General features: G+C 46.5%; 1 protein-coding gene across 1 annotated transcript in view; it reads right to left on the reverse strand.

Annotated features, from left to right (window-relative positions):
* The window catches only part of DHRS3 (dehydrogenase/reductase 3), a 42,297-nt gene extending 36,094 nt beyond the window's left edge, over positions 1–6,203 (reverse strand). The window contains exon 1 of the mRNA XM_024197697.3: positions 5,164–6,203. Within this exon, the coding sequence (XP_024053465.1) occupies positions 5,164–5,358 (195 nt within the window). The 5' untranslated portion in view covers positions 5,359–6,203. The remainder of the gene's footprint in view (positions 1–5,163) is intronic.
* Positions 6,204–15,322: the final 9,119 nt, after the last annotated feature.

Consider the following 15,322-nt stretch of genomic DNA (forward strand, 5'->3'; position numbering starts at 1 on the left):
AAGTGGAGAGGTGAGACATCAAGGAAACTGCCTGAAAAGGATCATTCGACAATGGAACAGATGGCTTGATGTGGTAACCAAGACTCCATCATTGGGGATTATTTAAAAAAAAAAAAGGGGGTGACAGATTTTTGACCACACTAGTATAATAAAAAACCCTGCAGGATGCAGCAAGTTAGACTAGAGGATCCAAGCAGTACTCTCTGAATGTAACCATCAATGAATGAATCATACTCAGGGCAGGTCTTCACCACCCGCCGGATCGGCGGGTAGTGATCCATCTATCAGGGGTCGCTTTATCGCGTCTTGTCTAGACGCAGCTATATCGATCCCTGAACTCGCTCCCTGTCGACTCCGGAACGCCAGCTCGCGAGAGGCGGAAGCGGAGTCGACGGGGGAGCGGCAGCAGTCGACTCGCCGCTGTCCTCACGGCCAGGTAAATCGACCTAAGATACGCCGACTTCAGCTACGCTATTTGCGTAGCTGAAGTTGCGTATCTTAGGTCGACACCCTCCCCCCACCCCCCAATGTAGACCAGGGCTCAAGTCATTCAGGTCCTTATACATTGACTGAATTCACACCATCTGCTTTCTTGGCCAGGACTCTCGATGCCTAGGGTCCAGAATTTACAATGTTAAGTCAATAAAACGTCTCTTACAAAACAGAGTTAGGAAAAGGAGTGTGGGTCAATCGCAACTGTATTTTCATAGTACGGCCACACCATCATACACCCAACACTGAAATCAATTATAAAGTTTTTTTTGTTTTTAAATAATGCAGATCTATGCTGTTCCTCTTGGCTAAAGGCCCATGATGACAAGCTGTGCGTCCGACTACACAACCTATGTGTGAGATTATGGTACAAGACCGCAAGCCCCATTGTGAGCTAATGCTCAAATTAACATAAACCTGGAGTAAAAAGTTGTAACAGTTACAGGCAACATCAAAACAAGCCTTTGGGATTTTCTAATCACTCAATCAACCAATAATCAGCCAAAAGTAAAGAAAAAAACAGTCCTCCTCTCCTTTTCCAGGACTTGAACGGTAGTAATATAAACCCCAAATATGATTGAACTGACATTCGCAATCAGCAGTTTTGAAACTGTACACATCACTGGGGGAATAGTGTTTATTTTGAATCAGAGCATTTGAATCCTTCCGGAGGAAATTCAAAAGAGTATGTTCAAATGCAATGGGTTGCTGTTCACCTGAGATAAGACATGAACACATCCAGTTTCTTCTGTAAATAACTCTCTTTATATACACTAGCTTTGTACACTTCTGCTAGAAGTGCTCCTAAACATCTTTCAATCCTAAATCCCTTTACACCTGTCCAGCTATTTATTGAAATCAGGGCCAGCTCCAGGCACCAGGCAACCAAGCTGGTGCTTGGGGCGGCACCTGGAGGGGGGCGGCGCGGCGCTCCGGCCGCCGGGGAGAGCGGGGCCATGGCCGGGCTCACCGCCCTGCCCCCGGCACTCTGGCCGCGGGGGGGGGGGGGGAGAGCCGAGCCCCCGCCGGGGCTCGCCGCCCTCCCCCCGGGGCTCCGGCCGCCCAGAGGCTTTTTTGCCTGGGGTGGCAAAAAAGCCAGAGCCGGCCCTGATTGAAATGTAGGTCTTGAAAACCTTTTCTCCAGAGAAGTCGAAAGGACTCAGGATACAAATAATGGGATATAGAGCGTTTCATCTCTATGATATATCGCTGGCACAAATTCATCCTGGGTCTAGTAATAACCCAAATCTCTTACTGTCTGATGGTTGCTGGTGGTCTCAGTCCAAAACCCTAGTTAACAAGTATTCACGTAACTAAAACCAACGCTGCAACTGGCCCTTAACTTGTCCCACTGTTGGCAATTTCAACAAAAAGGCCAATGAATGAATGAAGATAGAAAACAAAGTACCCCTAGAAGAGGAAATTTTCTCTCCTTGAGGTGGTACATCCAGATCAGATTTGAAGTACATTGGCAGGACAGTGTGGGGAAAGGAACTTGCACACTGCCACTGACAATGATGCTTCTGTCCTGTCAATAGAGGACTTCAGTCTCCGGGGCTGACAATCCAGCTCTTTTTGCAAGCACAACATTCACTGAGACCCAGGCACACACACATCCTCCTTATTTGCTGACATCTTTGCAATCTTAACTGAAAATACATCATATTTTAGAGTTAAAGAATCTTCAGAATCTGAAATATTTTAAAATTGATTCTCAGTGAGATACAGCACTTGCAATATTCTCTTGCTGTCTCGCATAGAATCTGTTAGCTATATCTTGCATATGCTTTAAAAATAAAAACAAAAAAACCAGGCCATGATAAGAGGGATAGGATCTCAGGTGAAAGCCATCCCCTATTTAATTATCAGGTATGACTTCATACACTAGCAATAACAACTAACCCCTCTGTAGGAAGATTCTAATCTCAAATACATGGTTGTATATCGCCGCCTACCTCCAAAACTCCACCACTATGCCTGCGTGCGCAGGCGCAGTGATCGATCTTTCAAGGCGTACTGTGCATCCACAATTAGAACCTGATTTTTAATGTCAGTTTCCTCTCCCCATCACCCAGCAATGTTTGTGACCTCAGAATTTCATACCAGGGATGACAGCCTGAGTTTGTAAAACTTGCTATCAGACAAGCAGGATCAACAGTGGAAAATCAACTATAACAGATAGTCCCAGAGTACGCACAATCATCTGAAGTAGTTAACTCTAATGGGAGAGGAACCGCAGGACAATAGAATATTTAACTCCTGTGTGTCTCTTGGCAACATACTAGAATATGCAATTTTAATTATTTTGTTTAAAAACTTGTTTGCAATTCTTTCCAGTTGTTTACAACCAAAACGCAAAATCAAGGAGACTGATAAATTAAGAGATGGGTTGCATCCTTTACGAAGACACTGCATCACATGGAGGAAGTCAGCTTTTGAAGTAAAAGGGAGACCAGTTAAATCTCAGGGCCAGACAGTGGAAGTTCCCTAAACAAATACTGAGGGAGGAATACAGTTGGGTTTATGAGTCAAGTTCCACTCTGAGAATTCCTGCTTTATATACAGTCCACCATCTGTTACACAAAGGGGCCAAATTGTGCTCAGTGAAACTCCATCAGAGTTAATGGGATAATGGAGCAGGGGAGGGATAGCTCAGTGGTTTGAGCATTGGCCTGCTAAACCCAGTGTTGTGAGTTCAATCCTTAAGAGGGCCATTTAGGGACCTGGGGCAAAAATCTGTCTGGGGATTGGTCCTGCTTTGAGCAGGGGGTTGGACTAGATGACCTCCTGAGGTCCCTGCCAACCCTGATATTCTATGAAATGGTGACATTTGCCCAAGGTTCTCAGTGAAGACCGTTCCTGAGACAGATGATAGCCAGAAAAGAAGACATGGAGAGCAAAGCCAGAACATATTCTCTCTGGCCATGTACCACCACATAAATGATAACATGGGCATATTTTCATAGAAAGTACTAAACTCTCAAATACTTTATCACCTTCTAGTCAGGTTTACCCCTCTCTGAGACATTTTATGATTCTCTATATGACTTAATATACAAATGAACTGTATTGTGAAACAAATGACAATTGTTTCGTTTAAAGCTCTACACCCTCAGTGAAAACAGCTCCCTTTCCCTCTACCCATGTCAATTAATGTATTGGGGCTTATTACCATTGTTCTGTCTCCAACAGGGTTGCAGCTAAATAGCTAATAAAACTAGTTACAGAAATAGTGATACTTTCATAGCGCAGCCAGGCTTAGTCACCAGTCTGACCAAATAAATAAGTCAGGAATCCTGGTATTTTAATAGATGATGAAAGTACACTGTCAGCAGATTGTCTAGGTCCAAAGTTCAATGACTTGTATGTTCAGCCTCCAAGGAATTGTAAATCTCAATGCAGGGTTTAAACTCAAACACATACAAAACCCAAAGCTGTACGCAAGGCATACCTCAAGCCACACACCCCTCACAGCTAGATGCAGGTAAATCTCAATGCCACACACAAGTCTAATCTGTAGACAGGTGAATCTTGGCAAACGCACACATACACCCTGCAAGTCGCATACAGGATTTACTTTGAATAGATATTTACTCCATCTCCATGCACTATGTGATTGTCTCCTAGGAGCTGACTGTGGGGGATTCTCGCCAGCCCCTTCATAGCAGCTAAAGTGTAAATCTATCCAAGCCATGTTGTGGTGATTGCTTTCCGGAGTCCCACCTTTGGACTCACCAGGGCCAGTGAAAAACTGAAGTTCCTATGTGATTGCTCTGGGTAACTCAGTGACTCATCCCCAGCTCTTTTCAAGGGGAGAAACGCATTCAGCCTCACATCCCGGCATAGGTGCTGGAACTGGGGTGCTGCCGCACCCCCTGGCTTGAAGTGGATTCCATCATATACAGGGTTTACAGTTTGGTTCAGTGGCTCTCAGCACCCCCACTACACAAACTGTTCCAGAGCCCCTACATGGCAACTTAGATTCTTACCCTCTTCCTCCCCCCACTTAGCTCCCCCCACTTCCAATGGTTCTGGGGCGCAAACAGCACAAGGGGGGGGGGTGTTTAAAGACTGACTTTCAGTGGAAAGCCACCAGGGTGAACTGAACCTGGCCGCTTAGGGCTGCCCCTCCCCCTCTCCCCAAAAGCCGAGCTCTGCCCCCTTTCCAGGCGCTTAGGAATCGGACCAGGATCCTGTCTAAACGGCTGTAAGAGGAGAGGATCAGCCGCATTGATTCCCTGCCTCTCAGGCAGCGGGTGCCCCCGTGCCCAGCCCTGAACCGAGCCCCACGCCCACCCCTTCCGAGTGCGCTCCGCGCCCCAGCGGAGACACAACCGTGTAAACAGAAAACGCAACTCCAGTTCCTCCTCGGCGCAAAACCCGGACCCGGGTCCAGACAGACCCCTCTGCAGCAGGGGCAGATGCACGAGGGGGGCCAGGCTCTGGGGACACAGACGCCAAGGTAGCAGGGCTGGGATGACGGGGGGGTTGCAAAGCAGCCGCCCTCTTCCCCGCTGATCAGCCCCACGCCAACCCGGGGCAGGGTGGGTGGGTTTGGGGGGTCTGTTTCTCCCAGTCACCCCGCAGGGACACCTGGTAGCAGCAGCAGGTGGCGGCCGAGGGCGGGGGGCTGCCCCCCCCCACTCATCTCCCCCCCAGCTCAGTCCTCACCTTTCTGGCTCCTCGCTTAGCAAACTCCCTGGCCAGGTGGCGACCGATGCCTCTGCCCCCGCCGGTGATCAGCACGTTCTCCCCGGACAAGTCCCGGAGCCTGGCCGGCAGCAGAATGCACACGGCAGCTTTGAGCACCAAATAGACCATCTGCACGGGGAAAAGCAGCAAAGCGCCCAGCCATTTCCAAACCATCCTCTTGATCCAGGCGGGGCAGGAAGACCCCAAACCCCCAAAACTGTTTCAGCCCTTCACAAAACCAAAGCAAGAGAGTGTGAAGGGCAACACGCCCTCTTCCTTCCCCCACCAATAGGGGGAACAGTCTTCAAGCCCCTTCCAAAACCTGGGGAGAGAAAACCTTGGCCGGGAAAGATCCTTCTCCCCCCTTCCCACCAGAAAAAAACAACCGTGGGGGGTAGGAGTAAAATGGTGCAGAAGATAGTTGCTTCCCCTCTCTCGCTGCTCAGCTCCCTTTGGGATTGTCACATGCAGGTACAATGTTTTTCTACTGGAGGAGGACAGAGAGTTTGTTTAAGTTAAAAAGAGAGAGAGAGGGAGATGGGGGGTGGAAGAAAAAATAAACCCCACCAACCCCTACAGTTTAAAAGTGCAAAATTAAAATCCAGTTTCCCAATGGCAGGGTTTTATTTAAAAACAAACAAACAAACAAAAAAATGAAGCAACCTAGGTCTCCAAATTTCAGCCTGCAGTGCCTTCCAGACAGCCCATTTCTATTCTTAGACTCAGGAAATTGCTTAAGGCTTGCCAGCACTTTCTTTTTAAGAAAGGGTCTATTCAGTGTAAGGTGGTTGTCGGTTTCTTAAATAGATATATACATATAAGTATCTACAGGCACTTCTCTTCTGAGCCTGGTGCAAAAGGCAGAGCTGATTAATTCTCTCCCCCCCTTCTCCTGTTTCTTTCACTTGGAGTATCTGTGATCACAGACAGGGTTAGGCTGCGCACGGTTTCAGCTCTGGTTCTTATTCATTTCTCCCCATTGCTCTCTCTGCCTATCACAGCTGCAGCGCCGGGGAGGTTTTATACCCCATTGAGCCTGATTGACAGTTAAAGTGTTGGGGAGATTTTACTACTGTTTCTGAGTGGCTGGCTTTGCTCTCCCCTCCCCCCAGAGCTATCTCTGAGCCACTGCACATAAACTCACACACACACTGAAACAGACACTCTCTGGGTTGCAAGCCTGCAAGCCAAGACTTGCTGCATGCCACGTTGGGCTTGTGGTTGTAATTGAAGAGCATTGTAACAGAGAGAGCCAGCTAACCTCCTCCTCCACGTTAATAAATTTCAGATAACTGCAGTGATCTTACTTGAGCTCAACAAAAGCAAGAGAAATTGGGGTTAAGGGTCAATTCAAGGGACTCATCTGTTCCTAAGAGTTTCAGCTTAATGTGGGGTAGAAAGGCAGAGGATCCCCTGGCAAGGCTAGGAAGTTGGTAATTGGGATAGACGCTTTCACCCCTTGGTTCCTGGTCTGGATCCAGGCAGCAGAGGCTGGTTAAGGACTGAAATCTGTTACCATTTGATGGTTGCTGTATGGAATTAATTTGGAAGATTTAATCCAGTTCCTAGTGGACCAAGTTCACAACACAGGAGTCAATGAGAACTGGTTTCAGAGTAGCAGCTGTGTTAGTCTGTATCAGCAAAAAGAACGAGGAGTACTTGTGGCAGCTAAGAGACTAACAAATTTATTTGGGTATAAGCTTTTGTGGGCTAAAACAGAGCCAGGGAGACTGCTTCCCTCAAAGGGAGTCACTTTTGGTCACTTCATTTGCCTAAAGGGGAGTGGAGCTCCTTTGAAACTCTGCCCATTCATTTTCCCTTCACTTGTCCCAGGCTTTAGCCCAGATACAGGGCAAGGTTACAACACATTTAGGTCACATCAATACGATAAAGCCATGTTGTAACTGGGTGAAGGGGCAAATGTGTTGTAATCAGGTCTCTTGACTTGGTTGTTTTGCATTGGTCAAGCAAGTGTTTGGTTGTTTTATATTCAGTTCCATGGTGTAAGCGCTCTTGAGGAGGGTCTGTTTGCACATTCGCTAAGTATACACAGCTAATAATTGTGGTTACAGTTAGGAATGCTCATCTCATTCACAAACAACGAGGAGTCCAGCGGCACCTTAAAGACTAACAGATTTATTTGGGCATAAGCTTTCGTGGGTAAAAAAACTGGGTTTTTTATGCCCAAATAAATCTGTTAATGTTTAAGGTGCCACCAGACTCCTCGTTGTTTTTGTGGATACAGACTAACACGGCTACTCCTCTGATACGTGCCATCTCATTCATGTGGAGCTAAAAACAAAGGATGCCGTTCTCCGCCCTGCTATTTTTATCAATGGTGTCTTTGATTCAACAACCTTGGAAAAAGCTGCTTTTTAAAATGACATTGTTATGATTGCATATTTTGTGTAAACCAGTGATGGAAAAGGTAAAAGTAAAGGCTTTACCAAATTAAGTCCACAAACGAATTTTCATATGGAGTTCATCTTTCTTTATCTGTTATACTGGGAAGCCATCTAGTGGTCAAAAAGAAAATGGAAATGACTGATCTGGAGCAGTGAATTTTGAACGGTTAGGGGACACGTTCAGATTGACATTTATTAAGGGAACAAACACTGTCGATTTGAATTACTTTTAAAGTGGGCTGGTCTGAAAAAAAATCTGTAGTTAAGTACTTAGGTTAGATTTTTCAAAAGCACGGAAATGATCTGAGCCTAAAAATCACTGGGGTTTATTTAGCCTCCTGAGTCATCTTTGGGCAGGTCTACACAGCATATTGGAGTAAGCCGCCCAGCCAGGGTCGATGCCCTCTAGGGAGGAGATGGGCTTCAAAGCCCAAGCTCCAGCTCCAGCTATAACTTCAAAGCAGGGGCTATACAGCTATTTTTAGAGACTAGCGCTAGCCTTGCTAGGCCCGGGTCTGTCAATCTGGACTGGGAAGCTTGTTCTCGTCAGCTGTGTAGACATACCCTCTTGCGCTTTTGACAATGTTCCCTTCACATAAAAGTGGACTTATGCCAATGGGAACTTGGTGCTCACATAAGATCACCCGTATTTAAGTGCTTAAATGTGGATTTAATATCTAATTTGAGGCACCCACATTTGAAAATGTTGGCTATGTGACTTGCTCAAGATCATAAAGCCTGGACTGTGAGGGCCAGAACCCAGCGGTCCTGAATCTCAGCCCCATCTTGGTCCATTAAACCACAAGGGCCCTCAGAAAGAATGTAGGATTTAAAGAGAAACCTTCATCACAATCCTAATCCTTAAATGCCAGATTACTTCACATGAAGCAGGCCATCTGACTGCCATCATACGGCACAATACCCTCAGGAGAGGTTATTTGGGAGAGATGAAAATCTAAACTTTCTAACTGCGGGAAAGGACACTCTAGATTTTAAAAATGAGATGGCTGCCCTAACCTAAGAGCGTATGAAACGAGTCGCAGTTCAGAGAGCTTCTTTTGCCACTTGGCAGCATTTAGCACCTCCGTGTTATTACAGCGATATTTTTAGAAAGTGAGCGGTTGGAGGCCACCTGGTATTGCAATTTTCGTCTCCATCCGACAATTCTGGAGGGGAAAAAGAAATTACATAGAGGGCCTAGTGTCTGGTTTGAACAAGGAGGACTCAGTCTCTGGGCTGGTAACAAAAGTAGCCACCTCCTGGTGCGGAAGTAAGGGGCAGTGGTAAAAACGAAGGGAGAATAAATGACAGTTTATTCAAGGGAGGAGGAGTTTTTATGTAATTTATTATATTTATATATAATTCGCTCTGTATATTGATCTAGATACAGAGGTGTGTGTTTAAAAAAGTTTAAAAAAAAAGATGAAAACATCTGCTGACATTACTCATGCATTTGAGTCAAAGGGCTAAATTCAGCTGTGCTTTACAGTACATGCCGTGCTTTGGATGTCAATGGAACTACTCTAGTGGATACCTCACATATGTGTCTACGGTTTGAGTATGCTAGGGAATACTGGAAGAATAGTCAAGTATTATTTTATTATTTGCTTTTTTACTCTGTGAAAATTAAGCCCAACATTTAGATTTGGAGTAAAATCAACCAACCAACCAACCAAAAACTCCCAAAAGCCAGCAAACGGTTTTAGATATTTAAACAGAAGTGTTTTCATAATTTCTTTTTCAAGGTCAATGAAAATATGGATTATGTTTAGTATGGGTTTAAGCTTCCCCTGCAGCATTTGCAACACAAACGGCTTTGTGCAAGTGCAGAAAGTGAGGCAGGCAGATTGATAATAAAAATGAAGTGACTAGTCTGTTTTCTCCAGAATGAATGTCGTGCAAAAAGTAAAATAATAAAGAAGTGAGGTGAGGCTATTAGATTGTAAAATTCTTTCCGCTTTAAAAATCTAGGGTGTTATAGAAAAATTTAAATATATTCTTATCCTGACAGCATCTTTTAAAATACCATTCTACACCGAAAGATGATGAAAAGTGGTATTCTGGAATTTCATGTTATTGTCAGTGAATGCACATCACATTTTCTTATTTTACGAGAGACTTTTTTTTTTAATCCCCTTGCAGAAATCAAACTGGGTTCAAACGGTCAAGCTGAGCTGTTTCTTTCTGGACCATCATCATCAGCAATAAACATTCTGCAGGCTAAATTATCCCCCCTCAGTTATACCAGTTCATCCAAATTGCTTTCAGCAAGTTTACACAGGTGTAAATGATTGGAACACAGTACACAATTCTTTGGTCGATACTTACTCCAGGTTTATGTTAATTTGAGCATTAGCTCACAATGGGGCTTGCGGTCTTGTGCCATAATCTCACACATAGGTTGTGTAGTCGGACGCACAGCTTGTCATCATGGGCCTTTAGCCAAGAGGAACAGCATAGATCTGCATTATTTAAAAACAAAAAAAATCTTTATAATTGATTTCAGTGTTGGGTGTATGATGGTGTGTATACCATCGACCACAGAATTGATCATTGCCTGTTAGGTCCACTTCCTCTGGGGCACCTGGCATTGGTCACTGTCGGTAGACAGGATACTGGGCTGGATGGACCTTTGGTCTGACCCAGTACAGCCATTCTTATGTTATGTTCAGTGAAAACATTAACAGAATCCAGCTCCTTCGCAGTTGTGCAGGCTTTTAGAAATAAAAAGCAGTTAAAACTTGTTTGTCACTAGAGCAGATGTGCCTCTGAATACAAGCCACTTGAGTAACAAGGTGCCATTTTTCATAGTACAACTGCACTTTAAACAGGCTCAGGAAGTATGTTCAACATGCGCAGCTAAGTCCTGATCCCGTAGTGACATAGATGTGGGTGGAACCTGCACCTGTATATAGCCCTTTTGTTTTCAGTGGGCCCCAAGACAGGCATGGTGGTCTGCCTTTGCACACATAGTCGCAAAATGTCACAAACTTTCTCAAAGAAAAGGAGGGGAAACGGAGAAGCATGATCAGAAGAGGGCGAGCTTTTCTGCCTTTTCAGTTTGCTACTTTTGAGAGCTTTGCTTTAGAAGCATTCTTTAAAAACAACTATACATTGTCAAATAATACGCTGTCAGCAGAGCTGAAAAAAACCCTTTGGACACAGACCAGAGCTGTTACAAAATGGAAAATTTTTATGACAAGTAGCACTAGCTTTTTACATCATGCAGGGTGCCCTACTATGGGCACTCCAGGTCACTGATTAAAATTAAACCTCTTTAGAAAAAAGAAAGCTCTTGCCAAGTTGAGCTGTTTTCTGTTCCATGAAGTACTGCTGTCACAACTGGATAAATCAAGAACTGATTAAAATGACCTTTCTGTGTTTCTTAATTTTGTTTCCCCTTGAGTTCACATTTTCCCTTTGAAACATGTGTCAATGGCACTATGATCTCACAGTGTCCTTCTGTGTAACTATCAAGGGCCTGATTCCATTTTCATGTAACTCAATGGCAAAACTCCTATTGACTTCAGTTAGGAACAAGATTGGGCCTTTAATTCTCTAGCTCTAGCACAGGGGTGGCCAACCTGAGCCTGAAAAGGAGCCAGAATTTACCAATGTACATTGCCAAAGAGCCACAGTAATACATCAGCAGCCCCCCATCAGCTCCGCCCCTCCCACTCACCAGCAGCCCTGCCAGTCAGTGCCTCTCCCTCCCTCCCCGCACCTCCCGATCAGCTGTTTCGTGGCATGCAGGAGGCTCTGGGAAGGGGGAGAGGGGAGGATCAAGGGCACAGCAGGCTCAGGGGAGGGTGCTGGAAGGGGTGGAGTGGGGGCAGGGCCTGTGGCAGAGCCAGGGGTTGAGCAGTGAGCACCCCCCGGCACATTGGAAAGTTGGCGCCTGTAGCTCCAGCCCCGGAGTCAGTGCCTATGCAAGGAGCCGCATGTGGCTCCGGAGCCACAGGTTGGCCACCCCTGCTCTAGCAGAAGCTAGTCTAATGTCTAGCCTTGTGCAAATTTCTGTGTTTGGGATTGGGAGATACATAGGACCTGCTCAAAGTCTCACAGTGAGTGGTATAGACAAAAGTGGAACGCAGGAGTTATTGCCTGGCTCTAAGTACCAGACAACACCCCTTCTTCGAATTCAAAGTCTATATAACAGAGTAACACATTCATCTGGAATACCAGGCACGGTGTTTTCAGACTAATAAAGTTATCTTTACAGCTTCTATTACTCAGGACAGGACCTTCCATTTCATTCAGTCATCGATTAATTTTATCCTACTTTAAATATTATCGAAGCCGGAGAAACCAAATTATTCGTACTAAAAATAACTCCCAACCTTTATTTTGTTCAGTTGAAAGAGGATTGTTATTGGTCAGTCATTGTCTATTGAAAATTACAATTTAATTAAGAAGGGGCCAAAATTCTGAATGAGAAAAAAGAAAAAGAAAGGTCCCATCATAATATAAGACAAATACACTAAAGTTGTCTTAGCCACACATTTGTAATGACACGAGGGGCCTGCCTTTCAATGTGGCCTCACCTCAGCCTCCATCGGCGAAGGCGTAACTTTGCGCATGAAAATATCTGCGTAGACGCTGTGACAGTCTGTACCCCTATGTTCACCCCTTGTGAGGTATCATTTGAAACTCATAATTTGCTGACCATTATTGTGTTAGTGAAAGATGTGTGGCAATGTTGTATGTAAAGTTGTAAGATTCTACTGTAGGCTGTTACTAAGACATTCTAAATCTGGAGAGCAGTCATAAACCGGTTCTCCAGAAACAAAAGGCTAGCCAGTGCCTCAGCTAGGTGACAACAAGATGAAATGGGCCATAATATGGTTAAGTGGCCATTCTTTGGCAGGAAAGAGAGTGTAGGTGAAAAATCTACTTTCGGCTTGGGGTTCCCATCCACACAGACTTCCTGTCTCCTGAATAGTAGCTGGAGGTGACTCACAAAAAGAGAAGGAACTATAAGAAAAGAGAAGAGATTTCCTAAATCATCTCTCCCTTCATCTCCACTCATGGCCTCAAGTTAATAAACTTGTTTTACTGTTTTATCTAAACCAGCGTGTTTGGATTGAAGTGTTTGGGGCAACTCCATTTGAGATAACAGGATCTGGGCATATCATTTTCTATTAATTAAATGTTGGACTTTATATGAGTGTGTGTTGTCCAGGAGAGGGCTGGGCAGTACAAGGCATACATTTCTGGGAGAAAGTCTGGGATTGGGAGTTTGCTGGTGTTGCTTTGCAGTGTAACACGTGAGTGGCTGGCCACAGCACTCAAACTGTGTATCTGGGAGTAACTTAGGGTATGTCTACACTACGAGGGTAATTCGATTTTACTTAAATCGAATATGTGGAATCGATATTGCAAAGTCGAACGTGTGTGTCCACACTAAGGACACACTAAGGACAGTAATTCGACTTTGTGAGTCCACACTAACGGGGCGAGCGTCGATATTGGAAGCGGTGCACTGTGGGCAGCTATCCCACAGTTCCCGCAGTCCCCGCTGCCCATCGGAATTCTGGGTCGAGCCGCCAATGCCTTCTGGGTAAAAAAAATTTGTCGTCATCCGTCCGTCACTAACGCCCTCCCTCCCTCCATGAAAGCGCCGGCGGGAAATCAGTTCGCGCACTTTTCTGGTCAGTGACAGCGCGGACGCCACAGCACTGCGAGCATGGATCACGCTGCGACCATCGCTGCACTTGTGGCCGTTCTCAACACCTCGCAGCTTATCATACACCTTTCCCTGAGGCAGATGCAGAGAAATCGGGCGAGGAGGCTACGGCACCGCCGTGAGAGCCTGAAGTCGGAGAGTGGCACAGAGCTGTCAGAAACCACGAGCCCCAGCGCCCAGGACATGACGTTGGCAATGGGGCATGTGGATTTTGTTGAACGGCGATTCTGGGCCCGGGAAACAAGCACGGAATGGTGGGACCGTATAGTGCTTCAGGTCTGGGATGAATCCCAGTGGCTGCGAAACTTTCGCATGCGGAAGGGGACTTTCCTCGAACTTTGTGAGTTGCTGTCCCCTGCCCTGAAGCGCAAGGACACCCGCATGCGAGCAGCCCTCACTGTCCAGAAGCGAGTGGCCATAGCCCTCTGGAAGCTTGCAACGCCGGACAGCTACCGGTCAGTCGCGAACCACTTTGGTGTGGGCAAATCTACCGTGGGGGTTGTTGTCATGCAAGTAGCCAAGGCAATCGTGAAGGTACTGCTCCCAAAGGTAGTGACCCTGGGAAACGCGCAGGTCATCATAGATGGCTTTGCCGCGATGGGATTCCCAAACTGCGGTGGGGCTATCGATGGGACTCACATCCCTATCCTGGGACCGGACCACCAGGCCAGCCAGTACATCAATAGAAAGGGCTACTTTTCAATGGTGCTGCAAGCACTGGTGGACCATCGGGGACGGTTTACAAACATCTACGTCGGATGGCCGGGCAAGGTTCATGACGCTCGCGTGTTCAGGAACTCTGGTCTGTTTAGACGGCTGCAGGAAGGTATTTACTTCCCAGACCACAAAATAACTCTTGGGGATGTGGAGATGCCTACAGTCATCCTCGGGGACCCAGCCTACCCGCTAATGCCCTGGCTCATGAAGCCCTATACTGGCGCCCTGGACACAGAAAAAGAACTGTTCAACTACCGGCTGAGCAAGTGCAGAATGGTAGTGGAGTGTGCTTTTGGCCGTCTCAAAGGGAGATGGAGAAGCTTACTCACTCGCTGTGATCTCAGTGAAACCAATATCCCCATCGTTATTGCAGCTTGCTGTGTGCTCCACAATCTGTGTGAGAGCAAGGGGGAGACCTTTATGGCGGGGTGGGAGGTTGAGGCAAATAGCCTGGCTGCTGATTACGTCCAGCCAGACAGCCGGGCCATTAGAAGATCCCAGCGGGACGCCCTGTGCATCCGGGAGGCTTTGAAAGCTAGGTTCCTGAGTGAGCAGGGCAACCAGTGACTTTTCAGTTTGTGGACAGAAAAGCTGAACCTGCCCCCGTTTCTTTACCCAGTTCATTTTGACTATCCTCCCCAGTTCCATACCCCCTTCACCCCCTTCCCCTTCCCAAAAAATAAAATCATTTCGATTTTGTTAATGAACACCGTTGTCTGTGTTGCTGTTTTCGCGGGAATATTTTAAACCGGGGACGCAGACTGTGGCGGGGGGCGGGTTCAGTGTTCTGATGCAAATGATGCTTCTAAACTCCCGGAATGACAGGCTCCGCACTGGTGGACTGGTTATTTCAATGGAGAACATGAAAAACACCTCCCAGACTGACCAGGGTAACCAGTGACTGCACTGTGTATGTGTCCTGATGCTGGACCTGACACCGCCTCTGTACCCTGCTAAAGGTCACTGTCCTGTCCAATTACCAAGCCCCTTCCCCCCCTCCAGACAGACTCTCCCTCAAAAGAACCTGACTGAAACAGTAATGGAGAGAAACAAACATTTTATTGCGAACCAGACATGAAACGTGGGGTGTGAAACTTGGACGGGGGCTTGTGTGAGGTGGGTGGGAAAGGACTTATGAAATTTTGGGGAATGTCAGCCTTCTAGTGCTAGAGCAGTCTGCAGGGGTTGACTGAAAGTTTTAACGGCCCTTGCCGCCCCTCCTTCTTTGGAGTTTGGGTGAGGGTGGTGTGGGACTTGGTGGCGGGTGAGGGCGGTTACAGATAGACTGCAGCGGGGCTCTGTCCTCCTGCCTCCGGTCTTGCAGAACATC

The sequence above is a fragment of the Terrapene carolina genome, unplaced genomic scaffold (assembly GCF_002925995.2).
Source record: "Terrapene carolina triunguis isolate 2854851 unplaced genomic scaffold, T_m_triunguis-2.0 Scaffold714, whole genome shotgun sequence".
Classification (NCBI taxonomy): Eukaryota; Metazoa; Chordata; order Testudines; family Emydidae; genus Terrapene; species Terrapene triunguis.